The 12,757-nt window shown below is 44.4% G+C and overlaps 2 protein-coding genes across 7 annotated transcripts in view; both read right to left on the bottom strand.

Moving 5' to 3' along the window:
* C4H7orf50 (chromosome 4 C7orf50 homolog) overlaps positions 1-5,770 on the bottom strand; it is a 135,780-nt gene extending 130,010 nt beyond the window's left edge. Inside the window, exons 1-3 of one of the 5 annotated variants that reach the window (XM_055709275.1) lie at positions 5,273-5,465; positions 4,836-4,876; positions 4,081-4,226 (exon numbers count right to left, since the gene is read on the bottom strand). In XM_055709275.1, coding sequence (XP_055565250.1) covers positions 4,081-4,209 — 129 coding nt within the window. In that variant the 5' untranslated portion in view covers positions 4,210-4,226; positions 4,836-4,876; positions 5,273-5,465. Of the gene's footprint in view, positions 1-4,080; positions 4,227-4,835; positions 4,877-5,272; positions 5,466-5,535 lie in introns of those variants that run through there. The other 4 variants (XM_055709274.1, XM_055709277.1, XM_055709278.1 and 1 more) reach the window with 4 other exon arrangements.
* A 2,674-nt stretch (positions 5,771-8,444) lies between these two features.
* Positions 8,445-11,671, bottom strand: ZFAND2A (zinc finger AN1-type containing 2A). Of its 2 annotated transcripts, XM_014279233.3 has the most exons (6): positions 11,464-11,671; positions 10,755-10,849; positions 9,970-10,101; positions 9,618-9,769; positions 9,002-9,091; positions 8,445-8,581 (listed from the first exon to the last, which is right to left on the bottom strand). In XM_014279233.3, exons 1-6 carry the CDS (start codon positions 11,516-11,518, stop codon positions 8,572-8,574), a joined length of 534 nt encoding a protein of 177 aa, XP_014134708.1. In that variant the 5' UTR covers positions 11,519-11,671; the 3' UTR covers positions 8,445-8,571. The 2 variants fall into 2 exon arrangements, with proteins under 2 accessions (XP_014134708.1, XP_005438265.1); XM_005438208.4 differs by lacking the exons at positions 8,445-8,581; positions 9,002-9,091 and having other exon boundaries at positions 9,614-9,769; positions 11,464-11,635.
* Between the last annotated feature and the right edge of the window lie 1,086 nt (positions 11,672-12,757).

Below are 12,757 nucleotides of genomic sequence, written 5' to 3'. Positions count from 1 at the left end.
CAAATAAATAAATACTGTAAAGCCATCCTTGGAAAGTGTATCTGCTTGATAGGTTTTGTGGCATGAATGTCTGGTTTGCATTCCTTAAACATTCAAATTACTACCCCGTTTACCTGATTACAAGCAGATTAGAGATTGTATCAAAGTAGCAGTCCTAGCTACTCCCACCAAGCTCATGTCAAAATGTTTTATCTCCACAGCTTAAACATACTTCTATGGGGTTTTCCACACTACAAACAATTATTTTAAAGAATAATTTTTTGTGATTTGTTTTGCTGTAATACTAGCTTAATAACTCCTTATTGGTCTTTATGATAACCTCCAAAAAGCTGAACAGGAAAACCCTCTCCCTATTAAGTTTGCCATTTTCCATTTAGTAAACAGATCACTGTTTGGGCACCTGCACACTAGCCCTCTGACTAAAGAAACACCATGAGCTACTTGTTTATTTGCCATTGTTTGTACTATCTGCATGGAATCTCAAAAATTAAATTCCTTTCCCACTGATTTTGCCTTTATCGGGGGAAAATGTTGATTCCTCCTCCTCCTCCAACGATTTCCATTGCTGAAGATAACAAACATACAAGGAAACACCCACTGACTGTATGTGCATTACCTAAAGTACCTTTCAACCATGAACAACGGGATTTGATTTATAAAGATTGACTGCCTCTTAGTCATTGTAATTTTCCTTAGCTACAATGTTTACTAGACTAAATGGGGAAGGAACAGGAAATTAATATTGTTTTCTATGGATTATGCATTTTGAGTCTTGCCTAATAGATGTTCAACTCTGGAAGAACTTACTGTTATGTAGAAAGCCTGCAGCTCTGGAAACAGCACTGGAGAAACAAGATTTACCCTTAAATTACAAGGTTAAAAGACTCTGTGATACAATAAGGTCATTCTGGGTAGAACTCAAATAGCCTTCATAAACAAAGCAACCACAACATGTTGTTCCCCATCTACAGTGTTGTAAGTGTCAGTACTGCTGTTTCAATAAGCTTTGTGGCACTAAAGCAGCTGAAATTTTAAAGGGTGAAGAAATCCATAAACAGAAGCAAGACATGGGTAACTGCAAACAAGCACTTCTAGTGCTTCTGTTATTTCAAGATGACACGTTAACAACATTGTGGGGTTTTCAGTGAACTCAAAATTAATTTGTCTCAGACCTAGACCACCAAAAAGTTTTTATTCAAGAAGCCAGTATTTAACATCAAACCACCAGCCTAGATGGCACACTTTTCTTTACGCCTATGTTATGTGACAATTCAAAAGAATAAACTCGAACATTCAGAAGGTTTAACATACGAGTATGTTAGTTAACTACAAAATCATTAAAAAACAGGTAAAACTAATGTCCAGGCATTAAAAAAAAATCAATTTTTGAAATGTGGGGTTTACTGCCTAGTAGCTAAATAAAACAGTAACATTATGAAAATCTGTCAGAAAAAACACAAGGCTGAGTTAAGTATAAAAACATGTACCACATAGCTCCACTACAGATGTGTCGCTTAGAGCTGCATGGTTCTAAGATAATTCATGAAAACATTTATATTGGTCTTGAATTGCTCATTGCTATTTAATGTAAACAAAAGAAATTGAGTAGATGAAAATCAATAAAACATCAAGATTACTCTGAAAGGTCAAGTAGTTCCAAGGAAAAATGCTTTAGTCTTATGGTGGTAAGAAATTTTGAAATAAATTTCACGAAGGAATGATCAATGTACACTAAATCCAGTCACGACACATTTCAACTTGCCTGCCTGCAGCTCTATAAGAAAATCAATTAGAGATTTACATTTTCCACTTTGAAGACTAAAATTGCTGTACTAGAATAGGAAAAAAAAAAAGAAGTAAATCACAGGAAAGTGACTTAACGAACCAGTGAAACCTCTCTCCCACCAAAAGCAACGTGTTATATAGCTATCTTTTGACTTCTTTCCATCACATATGAGACTCCTTAGGAGAAACTGGAGTCTACCCACCCTTACTTAAATGCCAAAAAAAAAAAAAAAGGTGTATTTTTTAATGCACTTTCTGCATTGAAAGTCAATCACAGCTCATCAGAATCCAGTCACCATGATTCAGGAATTTCTGTAGATCTATCAAGTTCCCAGCTTATTTTAAAGTAACAGAAATAAAGAAAGTAAGACTGCAGCATAAACTCTCAGCAGTTGCCTTAACTTTTGTTCTGAATTTCTTCTTTGGAACCATCCAGACTCACTGCAGCCTCAGTTACTCCTCATCTTCCTGTACACACATATCAATTCTACCTTGTTTTCTACATTTTCCATGCTGACAAGGTTTAATGACCAAAAGCACGTTAAAGCATAACTGTTATTGTGACTTAACCAAGTATTTCATACAAAGCTGGGAGTATACGTGCAAAGTAACAATCAAACTGGTAAACAGCTTATTTTCACTAACTATTTCTGAAGTAAAATTGTCTGCCTACTATTTTTCATTCTCAACAGCCGTTTCAAATGAATGTGGTCTACTAACTTAAGCTTTCCTACTATCAACAGTTTTAGTTTATAAAGCTGATGCCAACAAAATGTCTTGTCATAGACCTTATATGGAATTCCCTAAAACTCACATTACATAGATGTTGAAGCCACCCACTGACACCAACTTTTATAATTCTAAGAACTGTTGTGACTAGTGGTGTTCCCCAATAGTATTAAGGATTATTCTTTCCATTTAATACTTGCTCTCTCTTTCACAGTCCTACAGTCTGCATGCCCAATAAAAACTAATTTGGGCATGCTAAAAACTTACCACTTGACATCAGATGGTCCAAGAAGGCCTCACGTGCCAGGGGTTTGAAGCCCACTTTGGATTTTTTCCACTTTTACATGAAATTATACAGACTGCCACAGGCAGTAAAGTTTTCATTTTGACATTTCAATTTCACACTGTTTTATCCAGGAAAATTATTTTCACTCAAATTGAATTATAGTACTGTGAATCTAAAGTCTATAGTACGTACCCAACAAAAGAAAGAAGAAAAATTCTCTTTTATTAAGCTATAAATACCAGATTTTCTATTTTTGCTTTGATATAGATGAAGATGCAAGATTGCATCTTTCCCTACTTTACTTAGGAACATTTCTACCAAGCTCAAAATTGCAAGAATTTGCAGATCTCTGAACAGCTATTGCCAACGGGTTATAGTATGCTTCACAAACTCTAAATGTAATAGCTAGAAACACTCAGGCATGCATAAGGTCTCAAAAATATTCTTGCCAATTAGCTCAAAGTCTAATAAAAAAATAACACGTATTACTTTTTAGCTTTAAAATTTCAATTGAGCTACACTCTCATGATGAAGTAACAAGCAGCTTTCACACCAATTTACACTAGGCCAGGAAACATAAGAAAGTTTTTAAGACTGGGGCTCAACATCACGTCAAGAATTCCTGGGGAAAACACCTTTGCCTTTCCTTCTCCGCTTCAATAGTGTCAAACTGTGTCATATTTCTTTGATCCATGTTCTGCCATAATCACTCAGAACAGCAGAACTAAATTGCCCTGTTTATGTATTTCCATCACAAAAAACTTGCAGCTTTAAGTTTCCGCTAAATAACATCTTCATATTGCTAATTTCATTCTCATAAAATTAATTAATAAAATATTCAGTAATATAAAGAGACTGCTGACACCTTCTGGCCACTGAACATTCTGTCCAAAAATCAAGAGGATTTCCAAGTAAACATCTTTCATGTTTTTCCTACCACTCTGGATCACGTGAAAACCTAAGCTACGCCTATGTTGCCATATGACAGTTGCTAAAAGCCATTTGGTTCACCTTTCACCCACATTTGCTCACCTATTCTCTTTCACAGAAGCATCCAAAACAAACAGACATCACGTACTCTGCTACAATTGTATCCAGATGTGGCTTAATTTATCTTCTGCTTTTAACATTCACTCTAGGTATATCACATCCAAGGAATCATTGCAACTGAATCAAACAGGTCATTCCGATTCAGTAGTGAATCTCTAAACCCGCCACATAACAGGTAACAATATATCCAGATTTTATTGAATTAAACAGTCAATACTGGGAGGACCTACCTGCAGATTTTGTTTCTTCTCCTTTGGTTCACTTTCCAATTCCAGCTCTTCCTTTTGTGCCACAGGTTGCTTTAGCTTTTTTCTTTTTTCTGCCTTCTTTTCTTTTTTTCGCACATTCATTTTTGGCATCCTCAAATAGAACTATTCTGTAACAGAAACCACCAAACTGCAATTAGAAACTTTTTTTTTTAATATATTTTAAATGTCAGTCTTGTGTACAGAGTTACACTACAATTACACTGGTATGAGAACTATTTGTGACTACTTAACTACGAAATGTATGTCTGCACTGACTTTTGATCCATTTTGAAGAATTTTCTTCATGCTTACTTTAGAAGTTACATGCGCTAACTTCTGTAAAGCTTGAATATAATTTTCCTGTAGAAAACTGGATGCCTGTTGTCCTATCAGGCTCCGTTTTGGAAAATGCTTCATTGACCCTCCTGGTAATAATCCCCCATAACTGATGCTGTGCTTTCTGCAGGTTATAACACACCACTGAGCTGTTTGATCAACTGTCTGCCTCAGGTAACACCAACCAGACCTCTCACTCCTCAAAATACATTAATGTGACTGTTTAGTCACCTCATTAATAAACATATGTGTGCATACACATACCCACAAGCAAAGTCAGCCTACCTGATTACTAAACAGATAGTTTTAAAAATCAGTTGTGTTTAAACTGCAAGTTTTCTTGTTTTCACATAGATCAATGGGGAAAAACTATGATTAAAGAATTGGCTCAGGAGTTTTACCTTTCATCTTACGCCAACATAAAGGTGAAGGTGAGCAGGAGCTGCAGAAAGCAGATCTAGTTGTAACTGGTCATTATTTCTCTGAGGTAAAAATCTTATTTAAGCGGCTTTCCACAACTACCTCACACAAGCACTTTCTGTAGCAGCACAAACGCAACACTTGGCCATCACAAACATTTAGGCTGCCACACACGCCGGCACACACCCCGGCCCCGGCACCCCCAGCCAGGGGGGAACCGCCACCGCCTCGCCCAGCGGCACATCAGTCAGTACCAGGCCGCCGCCAGGCCCGGCCGGCGCCGCGGCTTACTGAGGAGCCAGGAAAGCCTTCGTGACTGGGAAGTTTTACAATTTGAGCAGTATGTTCTCAAGAGCAGTCCCCAGAGCGCCTTTGACGGCCGAAGGAACGTTACTGCCCTGCAACCAGCGGTACCCACCCGCTCCTCCGCGCCGCACGCCCAGCACCGAACTCCCACCCGCGGCGGGGGCCGGGGCACGATAGCCGCGCCGGGGAGGGGGGAGAAGCAACTCCCTCAGTCACCGTCACCGCGCCTGGGGCCCGGCCGCCCCGGCCCGCCCGCACCCCCCAGCCGGGCATTAAGAGTTCCCAGGCGCCCGCCGCCCCCCGCGGCGACGAACGCGGCTCCACGGGCGGGAAGCACAGAGCGCGCGAACCCCCTCACCCCCTCCCCACACGCACCTCTCAGACACGCCTCCTCTGCACATTTAACAGAGCCCCACGCTTGGCGCCGCAGCCCGCCTTCTCCCTCTCACTGGCTACGAGGAGAGAACGGAGGTGTCTGGTTGGTGTTCAGGATGCCAATCCCCCGGATGGCCAATAGGAAGCCAGGCTCGGACTTTAAACGCCCACCGGGAACACGCGTGTTGAGGAGTGTTCGGCCGGCTTGTGGAGGAGTGTTTGACGTCATCTTTCTGCGCCGAGATCCGCCTTGGAAAGCCTTCCCGCCTCCCGCGTAGGGGCAATACGTGGCCCCGCCCCCTGTTGCCTAGGTGATCCCCGCCCGGTTCTGAGAGGGACCCTCCCGCGCCCTGACAGGCACCCACCAGGCCCTGGAAGCACCCACGCCTGCACCGGCCGCGAGGGACACCCGGTGGGAGGCCAGCCCCGGTGCTCCCCGCACCGTGCGGCCTGCTCGCCCGTCGCCCGGCTGGGCGCCACGCCAGCTAACGCGGTGAGGTACGGCTCCCTGGGGAATGGCGGCAGTGCCTTCCAGCCAGCAGATCCTAAAGGCTCCGCGCCTGACACAGCGTTATCTGCTGTCCTGATCGGCCCTGAGGGAATGCGCTGGGAAGAGGCGAACGCTGTGGTTTGAAGGGACGGGAAAACATCCAGGACAAGGTTTCCAGGGGAACGAACTGGTTTCCATGTTTTCATTTTCTATAAATACCATATGCACAAATATTTCCATTGCCTCTTGGTAATTTAAGGGCAAGAATCTTTACCACAAACACACACGTAGGTGGAGTATTTTTTGCATGACAACCTGCCACAGGGTTTTTGTTTCCATTCGCTTTGGTCCCCAGCTGTGACTGCAGCAACCCCCTGTGCTGTTATATGCATGGATGGGAAGAGATAAACCTTCACCTCCTCATCCTTCAGCCACCCAAGCCAGGGTCACACCTGCCAGCCCTCTCCTCACCATGCCGTGGGGTGCCAGTCCTGTCCCCCACCCCTCTACCCCACACTGGGCAGAGCCCCCTCGGCCTCTGTTCCATGTCCTTACATCCCAAATGATGCCGCTGCTCTCCACTGAAAGCCCCTTCCCATACCACCAGTGGGGTGCACGGCATCATTTGGGAATACATGGTCAATTATAATTTATTATAATTGTATAAATGTAAAAATAATTTATACAGAAATATGCAAACGTGTATTATACAGAAAGATTGTAGAAGTCCTAGTACCGCAGCAATGCGCTAGGGCTGAGCTATGGCATGAGAGCACACAAGATAATCAGTAGGTGGTGGTATCTAAAATTAGAGTTGTAATTTAAGGGTTTGTTCCACTGTGAATAGGGAAAGCATGTTTTCTATGTTTAGACTTCTTAAAATAATAATTGGTTTATTACATATCCTATTGTGACATCCTGTGGTTAAACACAGTATTACAGATACTGTCAAATCACAATTTTAGCCACAATTGCATAAAATTAGACTATATGGAACTAGGAGTAGTAACTCATACTGACATTACATACTCAGTTTGGCCAACTACAACCTTCCATATAGCTTTGATCTTCTCCAAAAATTTCTCCTGTATGAGAAGAAATCACATTGGGTCAAACATTAATATGGGATGGCACAGATATTTTGTTCTGTGTTGGCCAGAAATTACATTACATCTGCCTTTTCTGATGAAAGGCCTACAACTCAATGTGTTGATTGTTTACATGCTATCCCTGTGAAGGACCATTAATCCACATTGCTTCTTTAGGCAGTGATTCTTGTACTCTAAGGATTAAGGCTTTTCAAAGAGAAATGAGGGACACAACAGTCTTTGCACAAAGCAGTACACCTCAAGGTTGCATAAAGCATATGCATTAACCGCACTTGTGTCCATATTTTACAGTATTATCAAAGATTATTTTTCCCAGGTCAAAGAACACAGCATTCTCTGCTACACAGACTGCTCATCCACCTCAGCAGAACAGCACTGGGCACTCATAGCTGCAGGTGATTAAAGGGACTGCAATTACCCTTCAGTTAGTCTTAAGCCAACACTCCAGCCTGCCAACCCCAATGTGCTGAGGAATGACTCCAATGACACATGAAATTGAGGTCTTGACCCCCAACATAGTCAGTAAGCCATGGCATTTTTTCCTCACAATTAGTTGGATGAAAGGTCTACTTAGATCCCAGCTGGGAAATTGGCATTGTTCATTAACAGCACATTTCCATTTCATCAACCTACATTATTTCAGACCTCAAGCTAAGCAGCTGGATATTCATGCAGTTTCAAAGAGCCAAGATAGCTGATCAAGATAGTAGGTGGAATATTGTCTGTTATGTCTTCACATGTTTAAGCTTTTCAAGATTATAGCAGGAGTAGCCTCCCTAGACAATGCTGGGTTTTTTGTTTGGGTTTTTTTTTAACTCAGTTCTCATTACATGAGACAAAGAGTTAGTGCTGCTTTCTATGGCTTCCTTCCCCCCCCTCAAGTGCAAAAACACCCACCCACACAGTCTAGATTTCTACCTAGGGGGCAGCAATTTATGAAGAATTACACTGTGCATGCCTCTGTGAGCACCAGCCTTCAGTGAATGGCTTAGGGAAGACATAGAAAAAAACAGGTGAGGTTTTATAAATCAAATACTTTCATTGACACTCAGAAACCAAGCGGAAGCTTATGTAAAACTGGCTTCATGTTGATGTATATTTGTCAAGCAGAATGTGGTATTGTAGGATTGAGACATACGACAGTAGCTTGTACCTCAGATTATCAGAGTTCACATGACCTATGCAAAGCTGGCTGTGCTTTGTATTAATTTTAGTCTTCTTCCTATCACCATTCCCCAGTTTCCTCCACCAAGTATTCTTCACAGCATAAAAGTCCTTATTCAAAACAAATAAAGTTGGTTTGCAAAGGGTGAGTTTATGGAATGTTTATTAACATTATGATACAAAAATAAGTTAATAGTATAGAAAATTTTAAAGAGCTATAGACAAGATTAACTTCAAAGTAGACAAAAGTTTTGATCCAGATGTGAAGAGCCTCTATCTGCATCTGAAAGACATAAGAACGCACTGTAAGAGTTACACAACTAGAACTTTCAGTCACAAGGAGATACAAACTGGCAGGGAAGGGCTTGGGCCATTTATTTTAGTTCAGATGCTTGCTATGCTTTCCTCAGCATTCTGATGACACACCATTTTTCCAGAACTTGACGAAGCCTCACACTGAGCAGGTGGGAGACCAACCTGTTGTTACAACATAATGCTTGTATCTATATAGCCATTTTAATCACTACAGTACAGAGAAGTAAAGATTTACTTGTGCTGTCAGAACCCCAGTGCTGCATTCACAACCCCAATTAGAGGTCAACTACCAACTCCAGAGCAGTCTGAGGCATGACAGTGGCACTCCAACAGTGTTGACACAAGACTGTTTTTGAACAATGTTTGTCTTTTCTGCTGCAGCTTATACCTGTTGTGCTGAAGACTCCCATTAGATGGCACTCCAACTGCTCCCGTTGACTTGAAGGTGGTTTGAGAGGCTCTCAACAGAGCTGCGTATCTGCGAAGAAATACAAGCAGGCTCAGCACCTTTTTATGCACACTGCCAGTAGTTTCACTTTTCCATCCACTTTACTTATCTGCATCTGTCACACAAGTCTTACAGTCTGAATGCACAAAACAGCACAGGTACATCTGCCCACAAGATACATTTTTATTAAAACTATGTTTAAACTTGGCTCAGCAGGGTGTTGATTGTTCTTGGTTACCAAGTACTGAGCAGAACTAAGATTCTAGTATTCAGATCCAGACCCCAAGGGGTACTTGAGTTGGCCAGTACCTATTCTCAGTTAGGAGAGACTGACACAGGTAAGCTTGGGAGAATTTTAGGAAAGCATTTGACAAGCTTTTGTCTTGGCTCACAGACTCTTAGAAAATAAGCCTGAACTACAAAGAGGAAATAGCGCCTATTTTATTGACATGAGCAGTAGTTCACAGAATTCCCTGTTTATCTGAGCTCCCCACCAATCCCCAATACCAGCTCTGAAACTTCAGCTTGAGCTTAAAGTATCATAAACACAGCTTACCCTGCCTTGGAAGTGGGGTGACTGCTCCCTTTACAGTCATGATCCAGAGGATGTCGATGCTTTATGCAGAAGTTGCCACCACACTGTTCACAAGTGACCTTTATCATCTCTTTCCTTTTGCAGCCTGGCTTTAAGCACTTGTTTGTAAAGATCTAAATGGAGGACACAAAGTTAGCAATGCTTGCTTGCTTTCTGTGATCAGCTTCCCAATGACCAAGCTGAAGCACAAATGCTCAAGCACCCTTAAGATTTAAAAGGAAAAAGCACAAGCTTCTACACTCTGTTACAGTCAGAAGACTTAACTTCACCAGCATCAGGCAGGCAGTTTAGACCTCAACAGCAGTTTCCTTACCCTCTGCTTTTGCTGTGCCGGATTGTATTTGCAGTCCTTATCCATGTGGGCTCCAACCACAATATCTGGTATCTCCCCTTTCTGTACTGGGATAGGTGCATTACAGAGTGGACACACTGGAACCTGCACATTCTAAGAACATACAACAGAGATTAGCATCATAGAACCATTTAGGCTGGAAAAAAGATTTAAGATCCTCAAGCCCAACTGTCAGACATTCAACTATTTTTCTGTCCTTCCACTTCTCTTACCCATATGTGATTAGGTATATTCACAAACATTTACTAATGCTTTTAAAGATATAATTCACAAAGGTTAGCTGCAAATCATTATCCAAAAAAAGTCAGACATGCTTTGCCAAACCAATTTGGGACAACACTTGTTAACTTTAAATATGCTTCTCAGCTTTCTGGAATTACAGCCTTTGAACACTTCAAAGCTCAAGCATGGGCCAGAGACCAATTATTCTATGCCTCTCTTCTGTAGTTTCATTCTTCAGGGACTGGGGCTGCAGAAGGTTTTAGGCCACAATACACTACCTAAAATATAAAAAAGCACTCCTCTCTGGAAAGATGTAGTGTAAGGAACTAGAATCTAGCAGTACTGACCTCTGAAGTGCTGTGTTCCTGTATTTGAAATTCAGCTGTATCAACATTCACTTACATTTTGGTGCTCCCACCTGCTTTTATGGAAACCGCAGGCCAAGTTTCACAACAGCCTTTGTATATGACTTCTGTACATAGCACTTCTGCACTGTGAATTACTGACTTTGTATAGGAACTTACTTTTTTGTAGGCAGAGCTACACTTGTGGTCATCATAACGGATGTGATCTTTACAGAAGACTTCCCCACATGCATCGCATTTCAGAGGAAGGAAGTCTGGGAGAAGAATAAAAAACCAGATTTGCATGAGCAGAGCCAACAGCTGTGAGAATACTCACAAAAGACTACAAATAAATTGTAAAGTAAATATTTCTTGTCTCATCACAAACCAGTCATCTCTAGGAAAGTATGCCATTCTTCACCAGTTGTAAAACAAGAAAAGTAAGAGTGATGTTTTCCCTTTTTTAATCCACTGCCAGAATAACGCAAGTCATAAATAGCTCAGGAGCTACTTGAATGAGAAAACTTTATGGAGACATTGATCTAGAGCTAGGAGCTGAAGTATAAGGCCAAACCTCAGACCCAAAAGTCTTTTTATTCTTTAAAAAGCCTCCTTTAATACTTTAACAACACAGGAGAACAAAATACACCGGGCTCCACTATTACTTTTTCACCAACGCTATTTAAGGGGGGTTACAGCAGAAACACTCGTATCTGCCCCTGCCCAAAGCGCCCTTGTACAAACTCGGGGTACAGGACTGCCCCCCCCAGTACACCAGCTACCCATCCCCTACGCGTGCCGCCGGCCCGCCTCCCGGAGAATCCCTAGGGAGCCGGTCCCAGCTCACAGCTCCCTTCGGACAGGGCCGAAGCCCTCAACCGCGCCTTACCCAGCTGCTTGCAGGTGCGCTCAGAGCAGTGCTCGCCCAGCCCCGGGAGCTCCATACCGGCAGGGCAGCGGGACCAGAACAGGAGACCTCACACCCGACAAGGCACCGCTCCGCCACCGCCGCCTTTATGCGCCTCCTGCTGACTCAGCCCGGGCCGCGCCCACGTGCTGAGTCACGCTCCCGCCCGCCCCGGCCACCGCGGATGACGACACGGCGGCCCGAGCCAGTAGCGCCCCCCGCCCTCCGTCGCCGTCTGCTGCGCGTTCCAGGCGGGCGGCCAATGGGCGGGCGGGGGCCGTGCTGAGTCATGCGCCGGGGGCGGGGCCGTGGCGAGGCGCGGCTGGCCGGGGGCGGGGCATCGGGAGTCGCCGTGGCTGCGCGGCGTCGCGGCGTCGTTCGGGCTGGAAAAGGCCTTTGGGGGCATCGGGTCCGGTGTGCAGCTCGGGGCCGCCCAGCCCACCGCTGAACCACGGGCCGGAGCACCCGGCTGCCAGTGCTTTAGATGCCTCCGGGGTGGTGACTCCACCACCTCCCCGGGCAGCCTGTTCCAGTGCTTGGCAGCCCCTTCGGGGAGGACATTTTTCCCAATTTCCAACCTAAACCTCCCCTGGCACAGCCTGAGGCCGTTTGCTCTTGCCTTGTCACTTGTTCCCTGGGCGCAGAGACCGACCCCCCCTGCCCGTAGCCCCCAGCTGGAGGGAGCGATCAGGTCCCCCCCGAGCCCCCTGCTCTCCAGGCTGACCCCCCCCAGCTCCCCCAGCCGCTCTCCACAGGGCTTGTGCCCCAGCCCCTTCCCCAGCCCCTGCCCGGCTCTGGACACGCTCCAGCCCCTCCACGTCCCCCTGGCAGTGAGGGGCCACAGCTGAACCCAGGGTTCGAGGTAGCCAGGGCTGCTGGTAAATGATGGAGTGGCTGGGCGAGCTCCTCCGCCAGCTCCCGCAGCACCCTTGGGTGGATCCTGCCCGGCCCCACAGACCTGTGTGTGTCCCAGTGGAGCAGCAGGTCACTGAGTGTTTCCTCCTGGGCTGTCGGGACCGCGTTCTGCTCCTCCCATCCCTGCCTCCCTGCTCAGGGGGATCAGTACTTTGAGGGTAACTGGCCTTACTGTTAAGGATGGAGGCAAAGAAAGCATGAAGTACCTCAGCCTTTTCCTCGTCCTTTGTGGCAGTTCCCTGCTGCATCCAGTAAAGGACGGAGATTGTCCTTGGCCCTCCTTTTGCTTCTAATATATGTGTAAAAACATTTGTTACTTTCTTTTACAGCAGTGGCCAGTCTGAGTTCCAGCTGGGCTTTT

The sequence above is a fragment of the Falco cherrug genome, chromosome 4 (genome assembly GCF_023634085.1).
Source record: "Falco cherrug isolate bFalChe1 chromosome 4, bFalChe1.pri, whole genome shotgun sequence".
NCBI classification, from domain to species: Eukaryota; Metazoa; Chordata; class Aves; order Falconiformes; family Falconidae; genus Falco; species Falco cherrug.
Note: the sequence above shows the minus strand (reverse complement) of the source record. Positions and strands in the feature narration are given on the sequence as shown.

Coding starts and splice junctions, on each gene's coding strand:
- ZFAND2A (XM_014279233.3), bottom strand. CDS start 11,518: ATGGAGCTCCCGGGGCTGGGCGAGCACTGCTCTGAGCGCACCTGCAAG. Junction 9,770..9,969: donor CGGCACAGCAAAAGCAGAGG/GTAAGGAAACTG, acceptor TCCTCCATTTAG/ATCTTTACAAACAAGTGCTT. Junction 9,092..9,617: donor CACCCCACTTCCAAGGCAGG/GTAAGCTGTGTT, acceptor ATTTCTTCGCAG/ATACGCAGCTCTGTTGAGAG.